This window comes from Cupressus sempervirens, chromosome 6, assembly GCF_028749045.1.
Source record: "Cupressus sempervirens isolate cs-2001-9-10 chromosome 6, ASM2874904v1, whole genome shotgun sequence".
NCBI lineage: Eukaryota > Viridiplantae > Streptophyta > Pinopsida > Cupressales > Cupressaceae > Cupressus > Cupressus sempervirens.
The window spans coordinates 386736589-386756116 of NC_143123.1; the positions used below are offsets into that span (position 1 = coordinate 386736589).

Here is a 19528-nt window from a genome sequence, read left to right on the forward strand (position 1 = left end):
CCAAAGTACAATCATACACCGAGTGGAGATGGTATTTACATAACATTCAAAATGACAGCAAACATACAAAATGGGAAGTAACAATCAATTTTATATAACAATGATATGAGTTTAAATGAAAATGACAATCATATTGCTGATCATAATAGCCAAAGGAATTATTTTGTCAATCAAGTTTTTAATCAGCAATGAATACCTCATTCTCAAATCAGATTTGAAGGTGTAGATAGAACTGTCATTTTGCATGGTGTTTTCTGGACAATTGGAGCAAAATCATTAAAAACGATTTTTGGGTTATGTCCAGAACGGGGGGTATTTGGTCTCACGTGGGCAGAATCCGTAGAAGAGCAACAAGCGGAGAGATAATTGCATTTTTCAAAAATCAGCCTAACTTAAATGCACACAAAAAGCAGCTAAATCCATCTCATAGAATGCCACCGCATTACATGAAAAAATAGAGCATTAAGATTCCAACTCTCATTCAAAGACAGAAAAGATATATTAGAGATACCATCATTTTCAACACCTTTGTGTTTTGCCAATTATTCAGTGAGATCAATGCACGCAAGCTAGAAGAATTCAACATCTTCACAGGGATACTCAAGAACCATATGCTTGTTTGTGTTACTGTGCTCAGTATCATATTTCAGGTTATAATGGTTGAATTCCTGAATAATTTTGCTAAAACAACAAAACTTTCATGGAAATACTGGTTTATTTCTATAGGAATCGGATTGCAGAGCTTGCCAATTGGATATCTTCTCGAGCTAATTAATGTACCAAAGAAAGCCATCACAACAGAGGTATAATTTACAACATAAAATCATGTTTCGAAATGGATAGGCATTCACGACATCTCATACTAGTCATGTCGTTAAAAAATACAGCAATACAAAAGTTATATGGAAAACTTGGAGTAATGTTCAGCAAGCATACCTTCACGCATGCACAAATATGGAGCAAATGCTGATGAAGTGAAGAAACCTAGCACAAGAACTCACAACATCAATCTGCAAGGAGAGAATGAAAAATAACCAGCAACCATGGCATCCAAGCACTCACGGCATAGTGATAATCCAACAGAGCATGCCACGAAACAATAGAGCAACAAATATGCCTTTACGACACCTAACAAATAACGAAAAATGGAGAATGACAGCCCAACCATAAACCCACAAAGAAGTGAAGCAACGAAATGGAGAGCAGCTCACGACAAGAGATAACTCTAGTAGTCATGGCATCAAAGACTGCAACAAGTCGGAAATTGTAGGAAAAAACCAGAGTTTCTCCATTTTCGGCTAGGGTTTCAAGCCCTCCTTCCTTCATGCGATTTCCTAATAACGTTCAAATGCTAAAAAAAATGACTTTTGATACATTTTAAACATCCCTCAATTATATTTTTATAAACTTTCAAGTCTGTGTATGAGAGGACTGATATTTTATGGACTTCTAATTAATATGATTTTATCATATTATAATATGCAAATATATAACTTTAGTTATTTTTTTTATCAATATTTGTTCTTTATATTAATACATTAATATACATTAAATAATACCTCATTATTTAAAGGCAAGAGCCTACAACACAACGGTAACTTGTGAGCCTCTCACGTGGGAGGTCTTGGGTTCGAATTTGCTTAACACATAAAAAATAATTAATTAAATTAATTAACAAAATTTAATCTAGGCTTCAGCTGTTTACAGATCCAAAAAAAAAAAAAAAAACCTCATTATTTAATATATATTAAATAAATTAATAGTGATAAATTAAAAGTAATAATTAAATCTTTGCATAATATGGTTGTAAAATTAATAAATATGGAAGTGCTAGATTTATAAAGTATTTGATATTTATTAATTATTTTAAAATGCAAGATGAGAGAAATATGATCTGTTGAGTCACAATTATTTTTGAGGACTTGAGGTAACTTTTAGTTCGTCCAGGAGTTCTATTTTTAGCAGAGATAGACTGTTTTAGTCAAACTAGATGTTACATGGAATTCATTCTTAGTTGAGGAGATAGTTTGGGTTTCTCATGTAGTTGAGAGCATTTTGTGCTATTTTTGGCATGTTATTGAGCAGTTAAGGCCAGTTTTGCATGTAGTTCATTTTGGGAGCCTGTTTTATGCATTTTTGCATGGTTGTTGATGAGATTGACATGCTATATGTTTAGCTTGAAATTGAAATCCGACTGAGGGTTTTGTGCATGATTTTGAGGAGATAGAGGCAGTTCTCTAGTTGGCTATTAGTTGGACAAGTGGTTGAGGGTAGTTTTCATGGGTTTCTTCATAGTTTGGATAAGTTTTGACTCATTTTTTCCATGCATGTTTCTAATATCCGAATAAGGGTTTTGAGCTCTATTTATTGTACATTCACCTCATTATGAGGCGTCTTCTTTCTTGCTTAGATTTTTTGTGCATTGCGAATTTTTGAGTTGATTGTAGGAGCATTTTTGTAGTAGAGATTTTTTCAGCATTGATTATATAGATTCAGCGGTTCCTTCTCATTGATTCTTGTGCAATATTGTGGGTTCTTCGCTTCTATGTTGTGTTTGTCCTTCATTCAAGCTATATTCCTTATTGCGTGTTAGAATCTTGATATTTGTAATTGCAGGTCTTTGTTTGTGTGTTACATCCCAATTTTTGACCCAATTTAAAATGTTCATATAGTTGTTGAGGTTCACATGAAGTCTGTTGATAGTTAAATTTGTTATAATCCTGTGAAATGGTAAGATGGTTGGTCGTTATAATTTCATATGAAGATAACATGTTAGTTGATTGTTTATCATGAATTCATGGAATCGAAAAGATGGTTAGCCGTTATGATTATTTATGATTAATAACTGGTTATGGTAATATGATTTAACTGCAGAGAATTTCTTTGTAAGAAGCATGTCGAAGGGGTGGGAAGCATTGTCAGAAAAGAATTGGGCACAAAAGCATCACCATCATTGGGCAAATGGGTATGAATCGTGAATCACCATGGTTGAGGACTTAGCGGCTTGAACATCAAGATACAATCGATGGAACCGCATGAGCTATTAAATAAACATTTAAAACATTAATTATTTTAATTAAAAAAATAATACATACCTTAAAGGTTTTTGATTGATCTTTTCTCCATATTATTATAATATATACCTATGTATGTACACATAGATATAAATATAAAGTGACACCATAATATTATTTTCTTTATAATAAAATGATGCCACCTCATTAAGGGTCCGTTTGGTTCCCTGAAGATGACAAGAATTGGCTTTTTCAAAATTCGGATTTGAAAATTTTTGCGTCTGTTTTAAAATTGGAAAAATGGAAATAGCATACTGGACTTCTAATTTTGCCTCAAAACTAGGTTTTCCAACTTCCTACTAGCAAGAAGGAATTGAAAATCAAAACCTGGTTATGTTTTTTAAGGAGTGTAAAAAAAGTAGATTGGACTATTTTTTGAAATCTGCCTTCAACTCCAAGCTTATGCATAAAAATGTATCTTCACACGCATCTTCCGAGTGAAACAAATGGTTCAAGTAAAATCCCAAAAATCAGAATGAAGATTTGCAAAACCTTGATTTGGCTAAACCAAGATTTGTAGAAATCTCAGTTTTTTAAATTCCACGAACCAAACAAACCCTAATATAACTAAGTTTACGTAGATAGATATAAACCATAATATTTTTCGATTTATAACCTTCAAATCTTCTCCCATCCTTTTATTCTTTTTCTTGTTTGAAACCGATTGAACACTTGGCACATTTATTTGGCATCCAAGAGCCAATACATTCCTTTTATGTTATGACTTCGTGGAAGCCAAAAAGAGATAATATCTCTTTATATTTTGAAGTTGAGGGAGACAGAAGGCAGCATTATTCTTTTTTACATCACCTGACTTCCTTGTTTATACATATGATTTCTGTGTTCATCACCGTCTTCGTCCATATTAACAACTACATTTTTCTTAGCTCCGATATCATTGCTGTTATCAATTTATAACCATTGCATTTTTCCTTCCCACGATTTCTTAAATATACAGTTATTCTGCAGAAAATCGTGAGCAATCCCATACTAGGATTTGCGCTTGAGATCTTTGCAAGCAAAAGTGAGGCAAGTTGCCGAGCGTTCAACAAGACTCCATTTTTCAGATTAATCCAGGTTATGTGGATATCCAAATCCAACATTGCAATATGATTTTTCTTGATTAGTTGTTACACCAAAACCAAATTACATAGCAGTAAGCTACAACTTATTTCATGATGAAAAATATCTTGTTTGATATCATAGGATAGACTTTCTCTAGATTAGATTTGTTTATGGCAATTAAAAGTCAAGTAACCATGTTATGAAATTATGATTTATTATGCAATTGGAGATTAGAATTCAAATGATATTTTGTACAAATCTTAAAGAACACATTCTTCAGATCACAGATTGTGATAAGCTGGAATATATATTATTCATTAAACAGTTGAGAATCAACAGAAAAAGCTGGTTGCTCTGAGATCCAAAAACCTGGGACTCACTCAGCTGTATAGCCAAGGAAAAGGGTGAAGAGGTGAGAGAAAATAATCTGCAATAACATGAAACAGAATCAGATGTGACATAACAATGTTTATCATTTTTAAAAAGAATCATTTTATAGCTCATGCATGATCATGTTTATTGTTTTTCTCTTGCTCTCAAGTCGAGTGGTGTGATTAGATACTAGGATGCTCAATGGCTGACAAGGTGTTCCATGTCTATTCCGGGTAGGGAGGGCCTTTCTAGTTAAAGAAAGTGTGGGGATAAGTTTAAGGTCTGTGGTTTGGTGGTTAAGCTCTTGACAATGTTTCCCCTCTCCACAAGATGTCAGGACGTGCATCGGATAAAGATGAGTATTCAAATATTTATTGGTAATAGGTGTTTTTACTTTTATGATATTTATACAAGTAGAAGATATGATGGATTAATTTATATCATTGAATTCAGTTATCTCCTTTGATTTAAGCAATCTTTCCTGTCAATGTAATTGGTAACCAGTTAGATCAGATGATCTTCCAACTGAGTGTGGATTATATCTGTAGGATTGATATTTCAATCTTTCATTTATAAGAATAATGATTATGAGCAAATCTTCTAATCTTATGTTATTGCCACAGTTAGCAATAGGAAGAAAATGAATGATTCAGTAGTATTTGATGTTTTAAACGATACAATGGTATCTGATACCCTAAATGATACAGTGGTATCTGACACCGAAGTGATACAGTGGTATCTGATACCCTAAATGATTCAATGGTAATTGATGCCCTAATTGATACAGTGGTATCTAACGCTCCAAATGATACAATGGTATTTGATATCCTAAATGATCCAATGGTAATTGATGCCCTAATTGATACAGCGATATGTGATGCCCTAATTGATATAGTGGTATTTGATAGTAGTTGTCATTTGATATTGATATAAGTGGTATTTAATGGTAATCGTCATTTGATTTTGATATAGTGGTATTGGATGGTAATCGTCATTTGATCCTAAGTGGTATTTATGGACTAATGTGGGTGTTTGCAGAAGCATCCCTAGATTGATTTTGGTTTCGAATACCATGTTATGTAAATTTAAATTTCCATAGTAAATTCATTGATGGTGTTTCCAAATCTTAATTATGAAATTCTATTCAACTATTTGTAACTGTTAATCTCATTCACATGAATGTAACTGATATAATTGTCTTCCGATGAAAAAGAAGTAATAACTGTATTTCTTTGATATGTTAGTTGTTAGTTAACACAAGGGAAAAACTGGTTTGTTACATTGTGTTCTTATTCTTTTTGCAGAAAAATCGGTAAAGCCTACGTTTTCCTTTCAAAGAAAAAGATTCCGGGTCCTTGCATAGAATCACTTTTTTAGTTGTATGTTTGTTTGTATTTAGAATCATAAGTATTATGGGTAATTTGTGTTAATTAAATTGAAGTTACATACATTTCATTGGTGTATCACCTCATTTAGGTTTAGTATACGTTATTTTCATTCACTTCTCATCCTTTTTCCCGCATACAATTTAGGTTTTAGGTGATCACTATTTAGGAACCGACCTAGCTTCCGGAGATCCATCGTTTTAGGACAACCCACCACCCAAGAGAGTTTCCATGTTTCAATAGGATAGCTAGATTCTGCATCTCGCTATAGGCGCAATCCTGATTGACAACAATGATCTCATTTAGGATCAAGATTATAATTACAATTACAATCTAACATTTATGATAAAGTTAAAAGGTTAAGATTTTAGATAATGGATTACCTTTCTAATCGAGAGGTTTTTATAGGTTATTTGTGTACTTATCAACTATTCTTTGTTCACACCTATCTTGCATAAACATTATTTACTAAAAAATAAAGATAAAATATTTACACTCTAGTTATCTCTTCGGCGTACCCATTGTACTCTAGTTATCTCTTCGGTGTACCCATTGCACGTCAAGGTGCGATTGCTAGTTTTAACATTCCTTCATCATGGTGAATTTGCACCAAGAGTTCATTTGAAGCTCCACCATGGATTATTTTTTATCAAACATTCCTTGACTAGTGCTAATTTGCACTAAGAGTGCGTTTGAAGACATGTAATATCCCAGTTAGATATTCTCTCTAATATTTCCTCAAAATTTTTTCAGAATCATAACCAAGAATTTATACAATAATAACCAGCAAATAACCAGTAAATAACTAGTAAATAATCATCAATCATCAATTAGTAAATAACGAGTAATTACTCCAAAATTCGTTATTGCATTATAAACCAGCAGTACAATAACAATCCAATTGTATAAACAATGATAACAGTCAGATTGGATAATTAGAAAAGAACCTGAAATGCAATTGTGGACTCTACTGCGAATTCACCACAGATGATGAATCAGGGCTACATCCAATACACCACTGAATACCCGAGGGTTTGCGTCCTTGGATCCTAAATAGAAGCTGAAGCTTCCTTACGTTCTTCAAAGAGAAACTAGAAAATCGATCTCAAATCCAAACATGCTGAAAATAAGGTCCTCATCCTTCTTTTATGCTCAAAATGGTGACTCTTCAATTTCCTTCTCCTGTCCTTTCATTTTTTTGTCTCTTGTCACCTTTAACCTACTTTTTAATATTAATTTGACCCATTTTATAAATTAAGATTTCCATTAAGCTCCCTTAAGCCAAAATTAATATTTTATGAGTTTGACTTCAGAATTCCTTATGTCCCGAAAAGGGGACATTACAACATCTGATAATGTACCTTACAACATCTGATGCAGTGTTCCTTCATTCAATTTTTGTGACAAAGCCATTCTCATGCTTAGAGAACGTTTGAGGGGTAGTGCCAAACTATTCAATTTGAAAGTTCCTTCATTTACTGCAATATGTGCTCTAGGTTATTTTGCCTCCATGGCACCCCTATAAATTACTCTTTAGGATTGTCCCCTTCATGTTGATCAGAAAATTGGAATGTCATAATGGGGGCCTCACTAAGGCCTATAACCTTAATGGCTCTTGTCCAAAGGATTTGACTTTAAAATTGAAGAGCGGGAAGTAATTCTGTTGGGTGGATATTTTGCAACCAACAGTTTGGATGAAATTCAATCACAAAATAGGTAAACCAGCCACAGCGTGTGAGACATAGTCTCTCCTACCTTAAAGGGAAGGCTCCCTCTTCTCACCATTCCTTGGATCAACTCAAGGTAAGCACGGAATTGAGAGATTTTGAAAGGGTATTACCAATAATCTTTACTCTTAACTTTCAAAAAGAATCCACTTACCCATGAAGTGAATAATGGAAAATATGAAACCTCTAATTACACGTCTATCTAAATCTGTAAACGGTGATACCGATAAATCAACACTAACTCAAATGCTAGCTGAAGGCGTAGCAGTTTGGCTCTAAGTCCAGTCTTAATCTATGCTATAAGAATAACCTTTACAATTGGGGCACAAAGACTTCCAGATTTAAATAATTATAATGATTTTTGTGAATTAAGAAAGTGACACAAGCTCCAGTCAAAGCTCCTAGTCTATGTATCACCACAATCATTCCCAGTCAAAGCATCAGTTCCATTTGCTTCTTAATTCTTTATGCTCAATTACTAAAGACACAAAAACACGTGAATCAAAGATAACAAATGGAAATCACAGTCAAAGCTTCCAACTTGCACTAATCACTATTGCATTCAAACAAAGGTCAGCTTCAATTGTTTGTTTGTATTCACTTTTTTTTCAAAATAGTACTACACAATCAAAGTTATGCTTGCATGACTTCTCCAGAGCTTTCTTGCATACAATAAAAGATGATTTTTACAATGAGGGGGCACTCCTTTATATAGGCAAAGGAGTTGAGAAAAAGGAGGAAAAAGTGGCAGCAACTCAACCAACTTTGACCTTTTCTAACTAAACGAGAGAATTATTGGGTTACATGTCACAAAGACATGTAAATCGAATTGCATGTAATTACTCAATTTCATGTAATACATCCTCTCCAATCTACAAACATGAAAAATGAAAAAAAGCAGAAAACAGAAAAGGTTGAAACAACCCTAACGATTGTTCTTATGTGCTTTGAACTTGATGATGACATCACACAATGTAGAGCATATGAGATCTCCATTGCCTTTGACATAACTTCTATTTTGACTGTATTATCTTATGCTGATTTTACAACTTTGCAATTTGCTGCAAGAAAATCTTGTAGGTGTTTTGCTAGTGATTTGTATAAAGCGAACCTATTCATTGTATGGGAACCAAATTCTTCAGAATCTAGATCAGCATTAACTCTGACTGTATATTCAGAAGTCATCTCCTCCATTATGACCAAGTTGTCATTTTCTGTGAGTTCTTGACATTCCATTTGTTCTAGGTTGCATATGGTCTCAATTTCAATTGATTGATAGTCTTCTAAGGCCGCCTACAAGTTTGTTACAAGTTTCTTCAGTGTCTCTTCCTTGTAACCCATGAGTTCGTGGCATCTAGGACATTTCACAAGATGGGACAACATCACATGCAACCATGCCATCTAAATCCGAATTGGGGATTTCATCCCAATCACATAGAATTTCCTTGAAGGTGTTGGGTTCTTGATTCAAATATGCATTTAGGTCATGCAACATCTCTTCAATACCTCTGATACATTTAAGAACTTTGACCGCATCTTTAATGGCTTGAACTCCTTTAGAGACAACTTCTCCAAACCAAGTCTTTGCTGCTTTTATTGTTTGTTTCTCCCAAGGTGTTTGAGATGTAGTGACTGCATATTGTGAAGAATTTTGTTGAATGACCTCATTTAGGCAAGCAACCTCCTACTTGAGCTGATTCTTCTTCTCCCATAACTCATGATAGCTCTTTGATACATTAGCAAGTGCATCTTGAACGTCTTGTAGACACCCCAACTGTGACTGCTTACCAAGTTCAATTTTGGTGAACTTGTAATCTGAATGATTAATTTTTTCAATTGGTTTATCCACCAATGGTTCATCAACCTCTACAAACTTAGTCTTTTCAGAATCCACTACAATTCTTGAAACAATCTTGTCTTTCAAAGATTTAGACTTATTTTTCTTGATAGGAAGATTATCTAGGGGCAGCACAACCTTCCTTCTCTTCATAGTGATCTCGCCCAACCATGCAGGCAAACTAAAACCTTCACCTGTTGAATTAGGGACAGTGGCAACCATCGACATTGATCCTATATTTCTGTTGCAACTGAGCATGCTTCAGTTTGCTTGTACAACTGTATCGAGAGGTGCTTGATGAGAAGATTGTGTCATGAATGCTTCAAAACCAGCCACTGAAGTATCGAGTTGGGAAACATGACCTTCCGTGAGTATTGGGAGATCTTCAAACACATTTCCCAAATTCGCACACTGCTCAATTGTGAGAATAGGAGCTGCTGAAGAGATAGGAAGTGCTAATGTGTTTACTTCCGAGCCATGGATGGTAGGTGTGAATATAGTGGAGAATGAATCCACATCATAATCTATGACACCCAAGAAAGGTGTTTCCTAAATGGATGGACCTTGATGGTTAATCGGTTGTGGAGGGGAAATGATCATAACCTCTCCTTCCTCATCCTCCTAATCAGGTTCTTCTCTAGATTCCTCCTTAGATTCTTGAGCTTGGAGAGGGGCATGTGAGGGTTCTAGAGGTGATTTAGACCCCTTTTCGCCTTTCAACTTAAACGTGAGGGATTAAGTTGAATTGGAGGAAGATGCACCAACTTTGCTTGAAATTTCCAATTGGGATTTCCTTCCAACTAGTCCAAAACTACCACAGCCTACCCCAAGCTTAGGATTCACCCTCTTTAGGCCTTTGATTTTTAACCATTTGTCAGTATTTTCCTAGATAGATACGCCTTCTTTCTGCTACCAATGTATGAGAAAAGGGCATTGCTTCTCAAAACCAACACGATAGTATTTTGGATCAAGAATAGTGCAATCGTCTTCAATCTGGAGATTGGATGGGATTTCGAGCATGTTAAGATTGATGATTTGCTGCTATGTGAGCCTATAGTAGTCCATCCTCATGATGTCTAGCTTTGTGCGCAAATCAATCCATATGTCTTCTATACGACGAACATGGGTGAATGCTCTTTTGATCATTGAGTGCATTCCTCGATAATCAAAATCATACCTAGCTTTGAACTTCTTCAATGTGATAAGTTGATGTTCTGCCTCCATATTTTTCGCCTTGTAGACTGAATTGACCATACATTGACCAATCACCAAGGGCTTGGCTGTAGTGATACCAAATCTTGGTCTACGTTGAGTATTCTGATACGATTGCACTTTCATGAGCTATTTGGCCAACTCCATCAGTATGATTCTGTCAGTAGCATACCTTGGTAAGGTATATGGCTCTCCTTTAAAATACCCAACTCTCAAATAAGTGAAAGCTGGAAATTCTAAGAAGATGCAACCATATTGGTTTACCTCTCCTTTAAAATACCCAACTCTCAAATAAGTGAAAGTTGGAAATTGTAAGAAGATGCAACCATATTGGTTTACCTTGTCCTAGGCTTCATCGAACATTCTTTTGATTACCATTTGCTTATCAAATAAACATCAGAAATGTACAAAAAATGCATCTTGGACTCTCCTATAGTGTGATATTTGCTGTGCGCCAAGGTGATTATAATATTCCCAAATAGGCATTGAAGCCGGTCTCCTTTGGTTGAAAGCCCTAAGAAAGATCCCATCGATGCAACTGTGGACCAAGTAGGAGTTCATGTAAAACGATGCTAAGGTTCCCACATCGAGCAGCTGTTCACAAAGAGCAGTACTGATAAGCGCTCCCCAGAAGATAGGTTATTCATTATCAAAGATCTGGAAAATGAATTTGTACATCCATGGCTCGAAGTCACTGGAATCTTTGAGACCGCATACGCTACTAAGGAGAGTAATCAAGTCCTTACATTTTGGATTGAAGTTAGATCTGTCAATGGTTTTGGGCCATCCTGAAAAATTGTTTCTTCTGACCTTAACCAATATGCATTTATATACATTTGATAATCTACCTTCTTCTCATTCCATAACTCCAAAGATGTCTCTTTTGACAGATCCACACACTCTGCATTTTGAGGAACTTTAAAGATTTGTTCAATAACCTCTGGGTCAAGGCTAATGATGACCTTATCATCTGCATCCTTGATTGTTTCGGTCTTTTGATTGAAATGCTGTTCACACGCTAAGAAGAATTCTGGTTCCAGGGCAGCCGCAGGGAAAGTAAACACCAAATGAATATTTCTTTTCTTGATGCATTTCATTTCTTGATTTGAAGGAGCCTTGACCCTTTGTAATAAATCAGCCATATCAATGTGCCCAATCTCTGTGTCAGAAACATTATCTAGAGGAGACGAGACGTGAGATGGAGATGCATGAGCTAACTCTTTGTCAAATTGGTAATTCATCTTTCCTTTGTATTTTGTGGATGGGGGCATATCTTGTGTTGCAACATGAAAATTCCAAAATGTGAACACATCATTAGAGGATATTGATTCCATAAAGATATTCAATCTTGACTGGCAACAATGCATCTATGAGGGGCAGTAAGCTTGGAGTATGGATTCAAAAGGTTTTATGCAATGGCTTCAAATGGAAATGGTAAGCATATGCAAAGGGCTGAAATGAGATTCAGAGAAATGGAATGCATGTGGGGAAAGGATAGGTTCTTATGTAAATGCTTTGAGAGGTGTAGGCTAAACACATGGGAATACGTGCAAATGATAACTTTTGGGTTTTAACGAGTGACCTTTAACCAAATTCGGGTTCTCCGGATGTAATTACATGTAAAGTGATTTACGTATAATTGTTGTTTTTGATATGATGTAAACATGCAATTAGGTTTGGAGGATGGAAATACATGTAAATGGGAATGGAGAATGAGACTACATGTAAGTGCAGATTGAGGGTGGGAATACATGTAAGCGCATATAAAGAGTGAGATGTAATGTGCTTTGGCATGTGATGATGGATGTGAAGTGAAATGATGCACTTGCATGAAAAGGTGGAAAATGGAATGAAGGGAAATGATCTCAGGTTCTTGGGAAAGAACTTGCATCTTCTTCGAAAAGAAGAAAAACAAAACAGAAAGTAAATGACCAATTAAACTAAACACAAAGCAAAAACATACCTTTGGTCTTTGACTCAAACATGACAAGAACAAAGTTGCTCTCTTATGGAAATTCAAACTTAGAAGTTAGGGAAATTCTAAACATTAAAAAATGGAAGTTCTCATCTTATCTAAAGAAAAATTGCACTTTACACGACACATCTTGGGGCAAGCGTACAAGGATGAATGAAAAGATGCAAAGAAATAAAAAGGAATTGAAAACTTCAACTTACTTGGTGATCAACTAGCCAAATGTGGAGGATTGATAGGTTTGAAGAAAGATTCTCCTCCAAATTCGAATCCACAAACAACAATATTGACTTCTTCAACTTTGCAAGTGATGGACATTAATGAATAACCAATAGGTATTTTTGCATGGATATGCCAAAAACGTGCTCTCTAATTTCTAATACACAATGTTTTTTGCAAAATACCAAACTCAGACTTTTTTGAAAAAATGTGGTCTCAAGCTGCCACTGCATGAGTCGGTTTTGGCATTGAAAGGCAAAAACGTGTTTATGAATAGCTATATCAAGGATTAAAACCCCAAAACGACTCCATCTTGGACAAAAACGTGATAAAAAATGCCCCAAATCTGGGCGTTTTTAACCAAAACATGTCTTCAAAACACCATGAAATGTAACATTTTTTTGCATGACATTCAACGTCTAACGCATGAGAATGCATAAGGAGGCAAACAGCGACCCTAGTTGGAGAGATTCCAAGCCATGAAATGGGCCGATCTGGAGTTTCTTAGCAAAAACATGTTCTTGGAGAGCTAGAACATGAATACTTTTGGCCTCTTTTGCAAAATCGTGGTCTTAAGCTGCAGTTGCATGTGTTTCAAAGGCAAATCACACTCTATAAGGGAGTTTGCTTGTTTTATAATGCATGCAAATGGAGGCAAGAGGCAAATCACACTCTATAAGCTTCATTACATGTTTTAAAATGCATAGGAATTCGTCTCTTATGCAAATCACACTCTTGGAGTGCATCCTCATGTTTTAAAATACAATCTAGATGCAAATTGCATTCTAGAAGGAGCATTACATGTTTTGAAACTTGTCAAAACCAAGCATATAGTGCAAAATCGCACTCTCCAAGGGTCATTGCGCATTTTAAAAACAATGTATTTTCATGTCTTTGAGACTTTAGATGCAAATCGTATTCTAAGAGACCCATTGCATGTTTTAAATTGCATGCATTTACATGTTTTATGTATTTCAAAATGACTTTGTAGTGCAAAATCACATTCTCTAGAAGCATTTATATGTAAACATGCAAATGGGTTGGAAAACATGTATATGCACAACTTATGTGATCAATTAAGCACGCTAATTGGGTTAAAAATAACAATTAAACTAAATAATTAAAATATTATGTGCAAATATCATTTCAAAAAGTAATATTTAACTTAGATGTTTTGAATAAAACATAAAGTAACTCAAAAATAAATCAAACTATATAGTTAATAAAGTCACTTAAGTGAAAAGTTTAAAAAACAACTCAGCATGAAAATATAACATAAAATGCTTTATAGACACTCTAGTGATAAAGTAACTTAAAAACATAACACAAAGGGAATTTATGTTATATTTTTCAAAAAGTGAATGTCAACCTTAAAATATAACATGATATTTTAAATCACGCAATTGCATTTGGGGAGTCTATCTTTTGGGCACTTATTTGGTCATATCTTTTGACTGCCAAGTCTGATTAAGCTCTAAGATATACCGAATCAAAGGGAAAAGCAAAAGCAAAGATTTGAGCAAAACCAAAAGTAAACAAACAAACGCTCAAAAAGGAGAAAAAGGACGATGAAGGCTTAAAAAATCAAGCATAGGCTCAACAAACAAAATAACTAAAAGGACTTGATGAAAGCCTTTGATAAAATGAATCATTATATTAATTGGGGTTAATTGGTAGATCAATGTCGGCCAATTAAATGATGAACTAACTTAGAGAAAAATGAAGCTAAGTTGAAAAAGTTGGGTACTGTTATTTGCATTTTGTGGTGACAAAATGCAGGACGACAAGTTCAAAATTGAAGCCTTGAATGGCAGGGAACAAAACTTGACCCTAGATCCAAACAAGACTATTTCTCATTGAAATTAGAGAACTTAGGAGACCGGAGCTAGAGCTACCAAGAAAATGAAAACCCAAAAGGCCAAGAAAACGAAAAAGCAAGGGCTCCTATGTGTGAAAGAGGTTACAACAGGTCTGTCTTACCTCTAGACCAGGCCTGCAGGACAAATGTAACAGAGAAAATATGTTCTAACGATGCTCATTTATTGTTCCTGATGCACACTCACATGTATGGGGTTCGTCAATTTTACAACTTAACAAGTGCGAAGGGATGGGATAAGGATTGAAATCAATACATAAACTGCATATGATGGTTGAAATTTGCCCTTATTCTTGAAAATATGCAGTTACTATTGACTATTCCATAGGTTCAGGACTGTTGTAATGCATTTTTCTTTAATTACAGGACTTACAGAAACTTTGCAAATATCTTTGTATTTATACCCATTATAAACACTCAATACTTTTAGCAGAATTGGCATATTACAGCTAGCCCTTTTCTTTGTGTAGTTTTCAGACAAGAAAAAAATCAAATATCCCGTCCTGGGTATTTTTGTTTTTTTTAATAGAATTTTATTATTATTTGCATGGATAATTGTTAATGATGACATTTTAAGCAAAATCATTCTATGAGATTCAAAATAAACATAAATTTGAAATTTCATTCCAAGCTTTTGCTTTTTATCTTCCTCCTGGTCGCAGTGTCTGCACTTATCTTTAGTTCCAAAACTGGATCAAATCTCCTGATATTTCTGTCCATGGAAGGGCAATTTAACTGTTTGATTAATGTTTGAAAACCTGAAACATTTTTCTTCAGAGGCTCTGCTATTAGTTATAGCATATGGTTGCTAAATTTTTTCGATTAAATGAATGTGACAAACAAACTACATTTTTTTAGTTTTAATTTGGTTTCATATGCAATTCTGATTTGAATAGGGAATATTAATGTATGCAAAGTAACACTATATGTTTGGGGTTTTCTTCTTAATAGGGGAACTTTATATGTGGGGAAGAGATGAAGGAGAAGGCAGATTGGGCCTCAGCAGCGAAGGTGGCCCTGATGAAGGTGTACTTGCAACCCCCACTAGAGTGAAATCATTGCCCGTGCCTATTTCTGCTATCAGCTGTGGTGGGTTTTTCACCTTGGCCTTGACTTCTTCAGGACAAGTGTGGAGTTGGGGCGGTAAGGTCCAGAGCCTATGAGTGAAGCTTTCCTTTGAGTTTTTAATCAACCATTCTTGACCCAATTTATGTGTGTTTATTCATATTTCAAAGATGGCTTTTAAGTAATTGCTTGTCCATTCTAAGAAATTTTGTTGTCTTTGTTGGTGCATTATAATATAATAATATATCACGCGGTAGCCTTGGGCCATGGAGATTGCTTGTTAGATCCATGACAATTTTAATATAAATTAGTATGAGTAGCTTATTTATAAATGCATCAGATTTTAACTTAGGGAACAAGCGATTTGCATCAGCTGTGAGGTAATTACCACACAGTAAATCATTCGCTATATAAGAATCGAATGGAAGCAATTTGGTTTGCACCCAAGCAGGAAAATTATCACATCCTTCCAAAATCATTAAAGCCTATCTTGCACAATAAGCGACATTTTTTTCTAAAAATCCGTATGCCATAGTGAACCAGGAGGTAGCTTTCTGAAAAGAAGCTAGGTTGCCTTCCAAAGGAAACAAATTGTCACTATTAACTGCCAGATAAGACCCCACCTGATAGTTGAAGGATTGATTTTACATGCACGAGTAGTGGTGTCAACAGAACTCATCTTGATGAAATAGAGGTGGCCCCTTTAATGTCCCTTCCCTAGATAAGATTTAATAATAAGTAAAAATAACAAGTTAATGATTATATTATATTATAATTAAAAATTGATTATATTATTAATAGAAATAAATGAATAATATATATAAAAATTGAAAAATGATAAATTATATAATTAATGTACTACAATAATAATTAATTATAAAATTAAAATATTAAGTGAATAATTATAATGAAGATATAAATAAATATAATGAGATGAGCTATAACATATAATTGACTAATATGGTAATCAATTTCAAGATTGAATAGACCTAATACATCAAATATTTGATAAACAATTATAATGTGAATATTATATATTATAATATAAAATATAATGATATATTTAAATATACAATATATAATAATCATCTAAACTCTCTCTCTCTATATATATATATCAAAATATAATAATTTGAATAAATAATAAAATGAATATAAGTTCAAACATGTATCACATATCAAATGCAGTAAACAGTGACTAAAGTCACAACATCGAGGAAGAGGCGTGACTCATCCCAGCCACGCAGCTATTTAGGGGAGCATTTTAGGATATTTATAAGATCCTCAGCAATTACAGACCTAGCAGTGACCATGGAGAAGGGACATCGATATGGGTTATTGCAGTGGAATATATGACTGTACAGAGGGCAACAATTACCTGATATGGAAAATATACATATATGCATAGAATCTTGTACGATTCAAAAGCATCTAAGAACACAGTACAGTTATCACGATAGGATGAAAAGGCATGAAAGGTTATGGTAACATCTGAGATAGCTGGTAACAGGGTAGCAGATTGTGGAAGAGGTCAATCAATTATGTACCTCAAGTAATAATGCAACATGGTCTACATATTATCGCACATGGTCAAATGTAATGCATACTGAAGATGTTGACTTCAAGAAGGTTTTAGAACAGTGACTACTCTGAGAAGAAAGCACATCGATATCATGAAGGAACACAAAAATAGAGATTGGTTTTGACGGTCAAGACCAAACATTGACTAGTTTATGAGGAGGGTGTATTGAGGGGGCAACCAGGAATCAATTAAGACAAGAAAGAACATATTACTTGCATTGTAGGGAATAAATATCAAGAGTTGAAATTTAATTTTATACAGAAAAACACATCTGGTCTACTTAACTAATCATTGATTTATATCCAATTAGCATTGAAACCATAGAGTCAGTATTTCCAATCAACATAATACGATCAGCGAGAGGACTATCGACCTGGAATAACATATCTGATCAGAACAACAATAACTATGATATTTTATCTACCCATTGGTATAAAACCTGATTGTCTATACACTCTACCTACATATCCTCTCTGCATAAACAAAGACAGACACAAATTGCCTATCGAATCCATATGCTAGATGGACATGCTGTTCACATATAAGGATATAGATCGTGGCCTACATATTATTGTGCATGGTCAAATGTAATGCATACTGAAGATGTCGACTTGAAGAAGTTTTAGAACAGTGACTACTCTGAGAAGAAAGCACATCGATATCATGAAGGAACACAAAAATTATAGATTGGTTTCGACGGTGAAGACCAAACATTGACTAGTGTATGAGGAGGGTGTATTGAGGGCAATGCAACCAGGTTTCAATTAAGACAAGAAAAAACATATTACTTACATGGTAGGGAATAAATATCAAGAGTTGAAATTAAGTTTTATACAGAAAAACACATCTGGTCTACTTATCTAATCATTGATTTATATCCAATTAGCATTGAAACCATAGTCGTTATTTCCAATCAACATAATAAATCAGCGATCAGTGAGAAGACCATCGATCTGGAATAAGATATCTGATCAGAACAACAATAACTATGATATTTTGTCATGTCCTGAAATTTTAATGTAATTAAATTAATTAATTAACTGGTCCCAGAATTTAAATAATATAAGGATCTTTAATTAGTTACTTTAATTAATTAATATGGGGCCCAAGTTAATATTTGGATTTGTGGTTCTGATTGATTTAATATATCTCGGACCTATTTTTATTTTAGTTTCCGTTGGTATGTGTTGCCGTCGGCTATCTTTGTACACCCTCGGAAAGGTTTTCCCCGACGGATATTTAAGCACGGCTTGTAGGTAGTCTAGGTACGCTATTTGGATTATTCTCTTTGTACTGCGAATTTTTGTTGGAGTTCTTATTAGATCTTCCCTACTTGGCTTTCTGGTTTCGATGGGATTCAACCCTCACCCTATTCTGTCACTTGTAATACTTTGCTCGGATCTGGCAAATTGGAGCACCATCTTTGTCTGAGTATTAACTGAAGAATATCAGTATTCAATATCTATCCATTCTTGGCATTTATTTGATGGAGTTGTGTTCTAATATTATTTGCATATGAGTTTTTATGTTCTTTCCAATTTCCATAAAATACTCGACGTACTATTCCATTTGTACTCCTCCCTCCATTTGTTGTACTACCTCCCTCCATCTGTACTCCTCCCTCCATCAGTTGTACTACCTCCCTCCATCAGTACTCCTCCCTTTATTCGTACTCCTCCCTCCATCTGCCGCACTACCTCCCTCCATCCGTACCTCCCCCTCCATACGCCTCTCTCTGTACTCCTCCCTCCAACCCTCCATACTTCTTCCTCCATCTCTCCATACTCCTTGTACTCCTTCCGCCAACTTTCATCTTCCAACTTCCATCTTCCATTTGCCAACTTCTATCTGCCATCTTCCATTCATCATCTTCCATATGACAACTTCCATCCACCAACTTCCATTCGCCATCTTCCAACACCATCTTCCATCCTCGCAAATTCTCGTACGACATTCCATTCCTCTGTACGGGCATATCCATTCCACCCTATGACATCTTGCTCCATCGTATAGATTAAACATTTTCCCCTTCAAACTTGGAAAAACAGTAAGGTTCGGAAAAGGAACATTACAGTGGTATCAGAGTTGGTGATCTTGCCAGCCTGCTGGGATGATTGAGAGATTTTGGTATTTGGTTCACAC

General features: G+C 34.8%; 1 protein-coding gene across 1 annotated transcript in view; it reads left to right on the forward strand.

Moving 5' to 3' along the window:
- LOC149552674 (RCC1 domain-containing protein RUG3, mitochondrial-like) overlaps positions 1 to 19528 on the forward strand; it is an 87928-nt gene that overhangs the window by 46188 nt on the left and 22212 nt on the right. The window contains exon 3 of the mRNA XM_089788237.1: positions 15691 to 15882. Coding sequence (XP_089644363.1) covers positions 15691 to 15882 — 192 coding nt within the window. The remainder of the gene's footprint in view (positions 1 to 15690; positions 15883 to 19528) is intronic.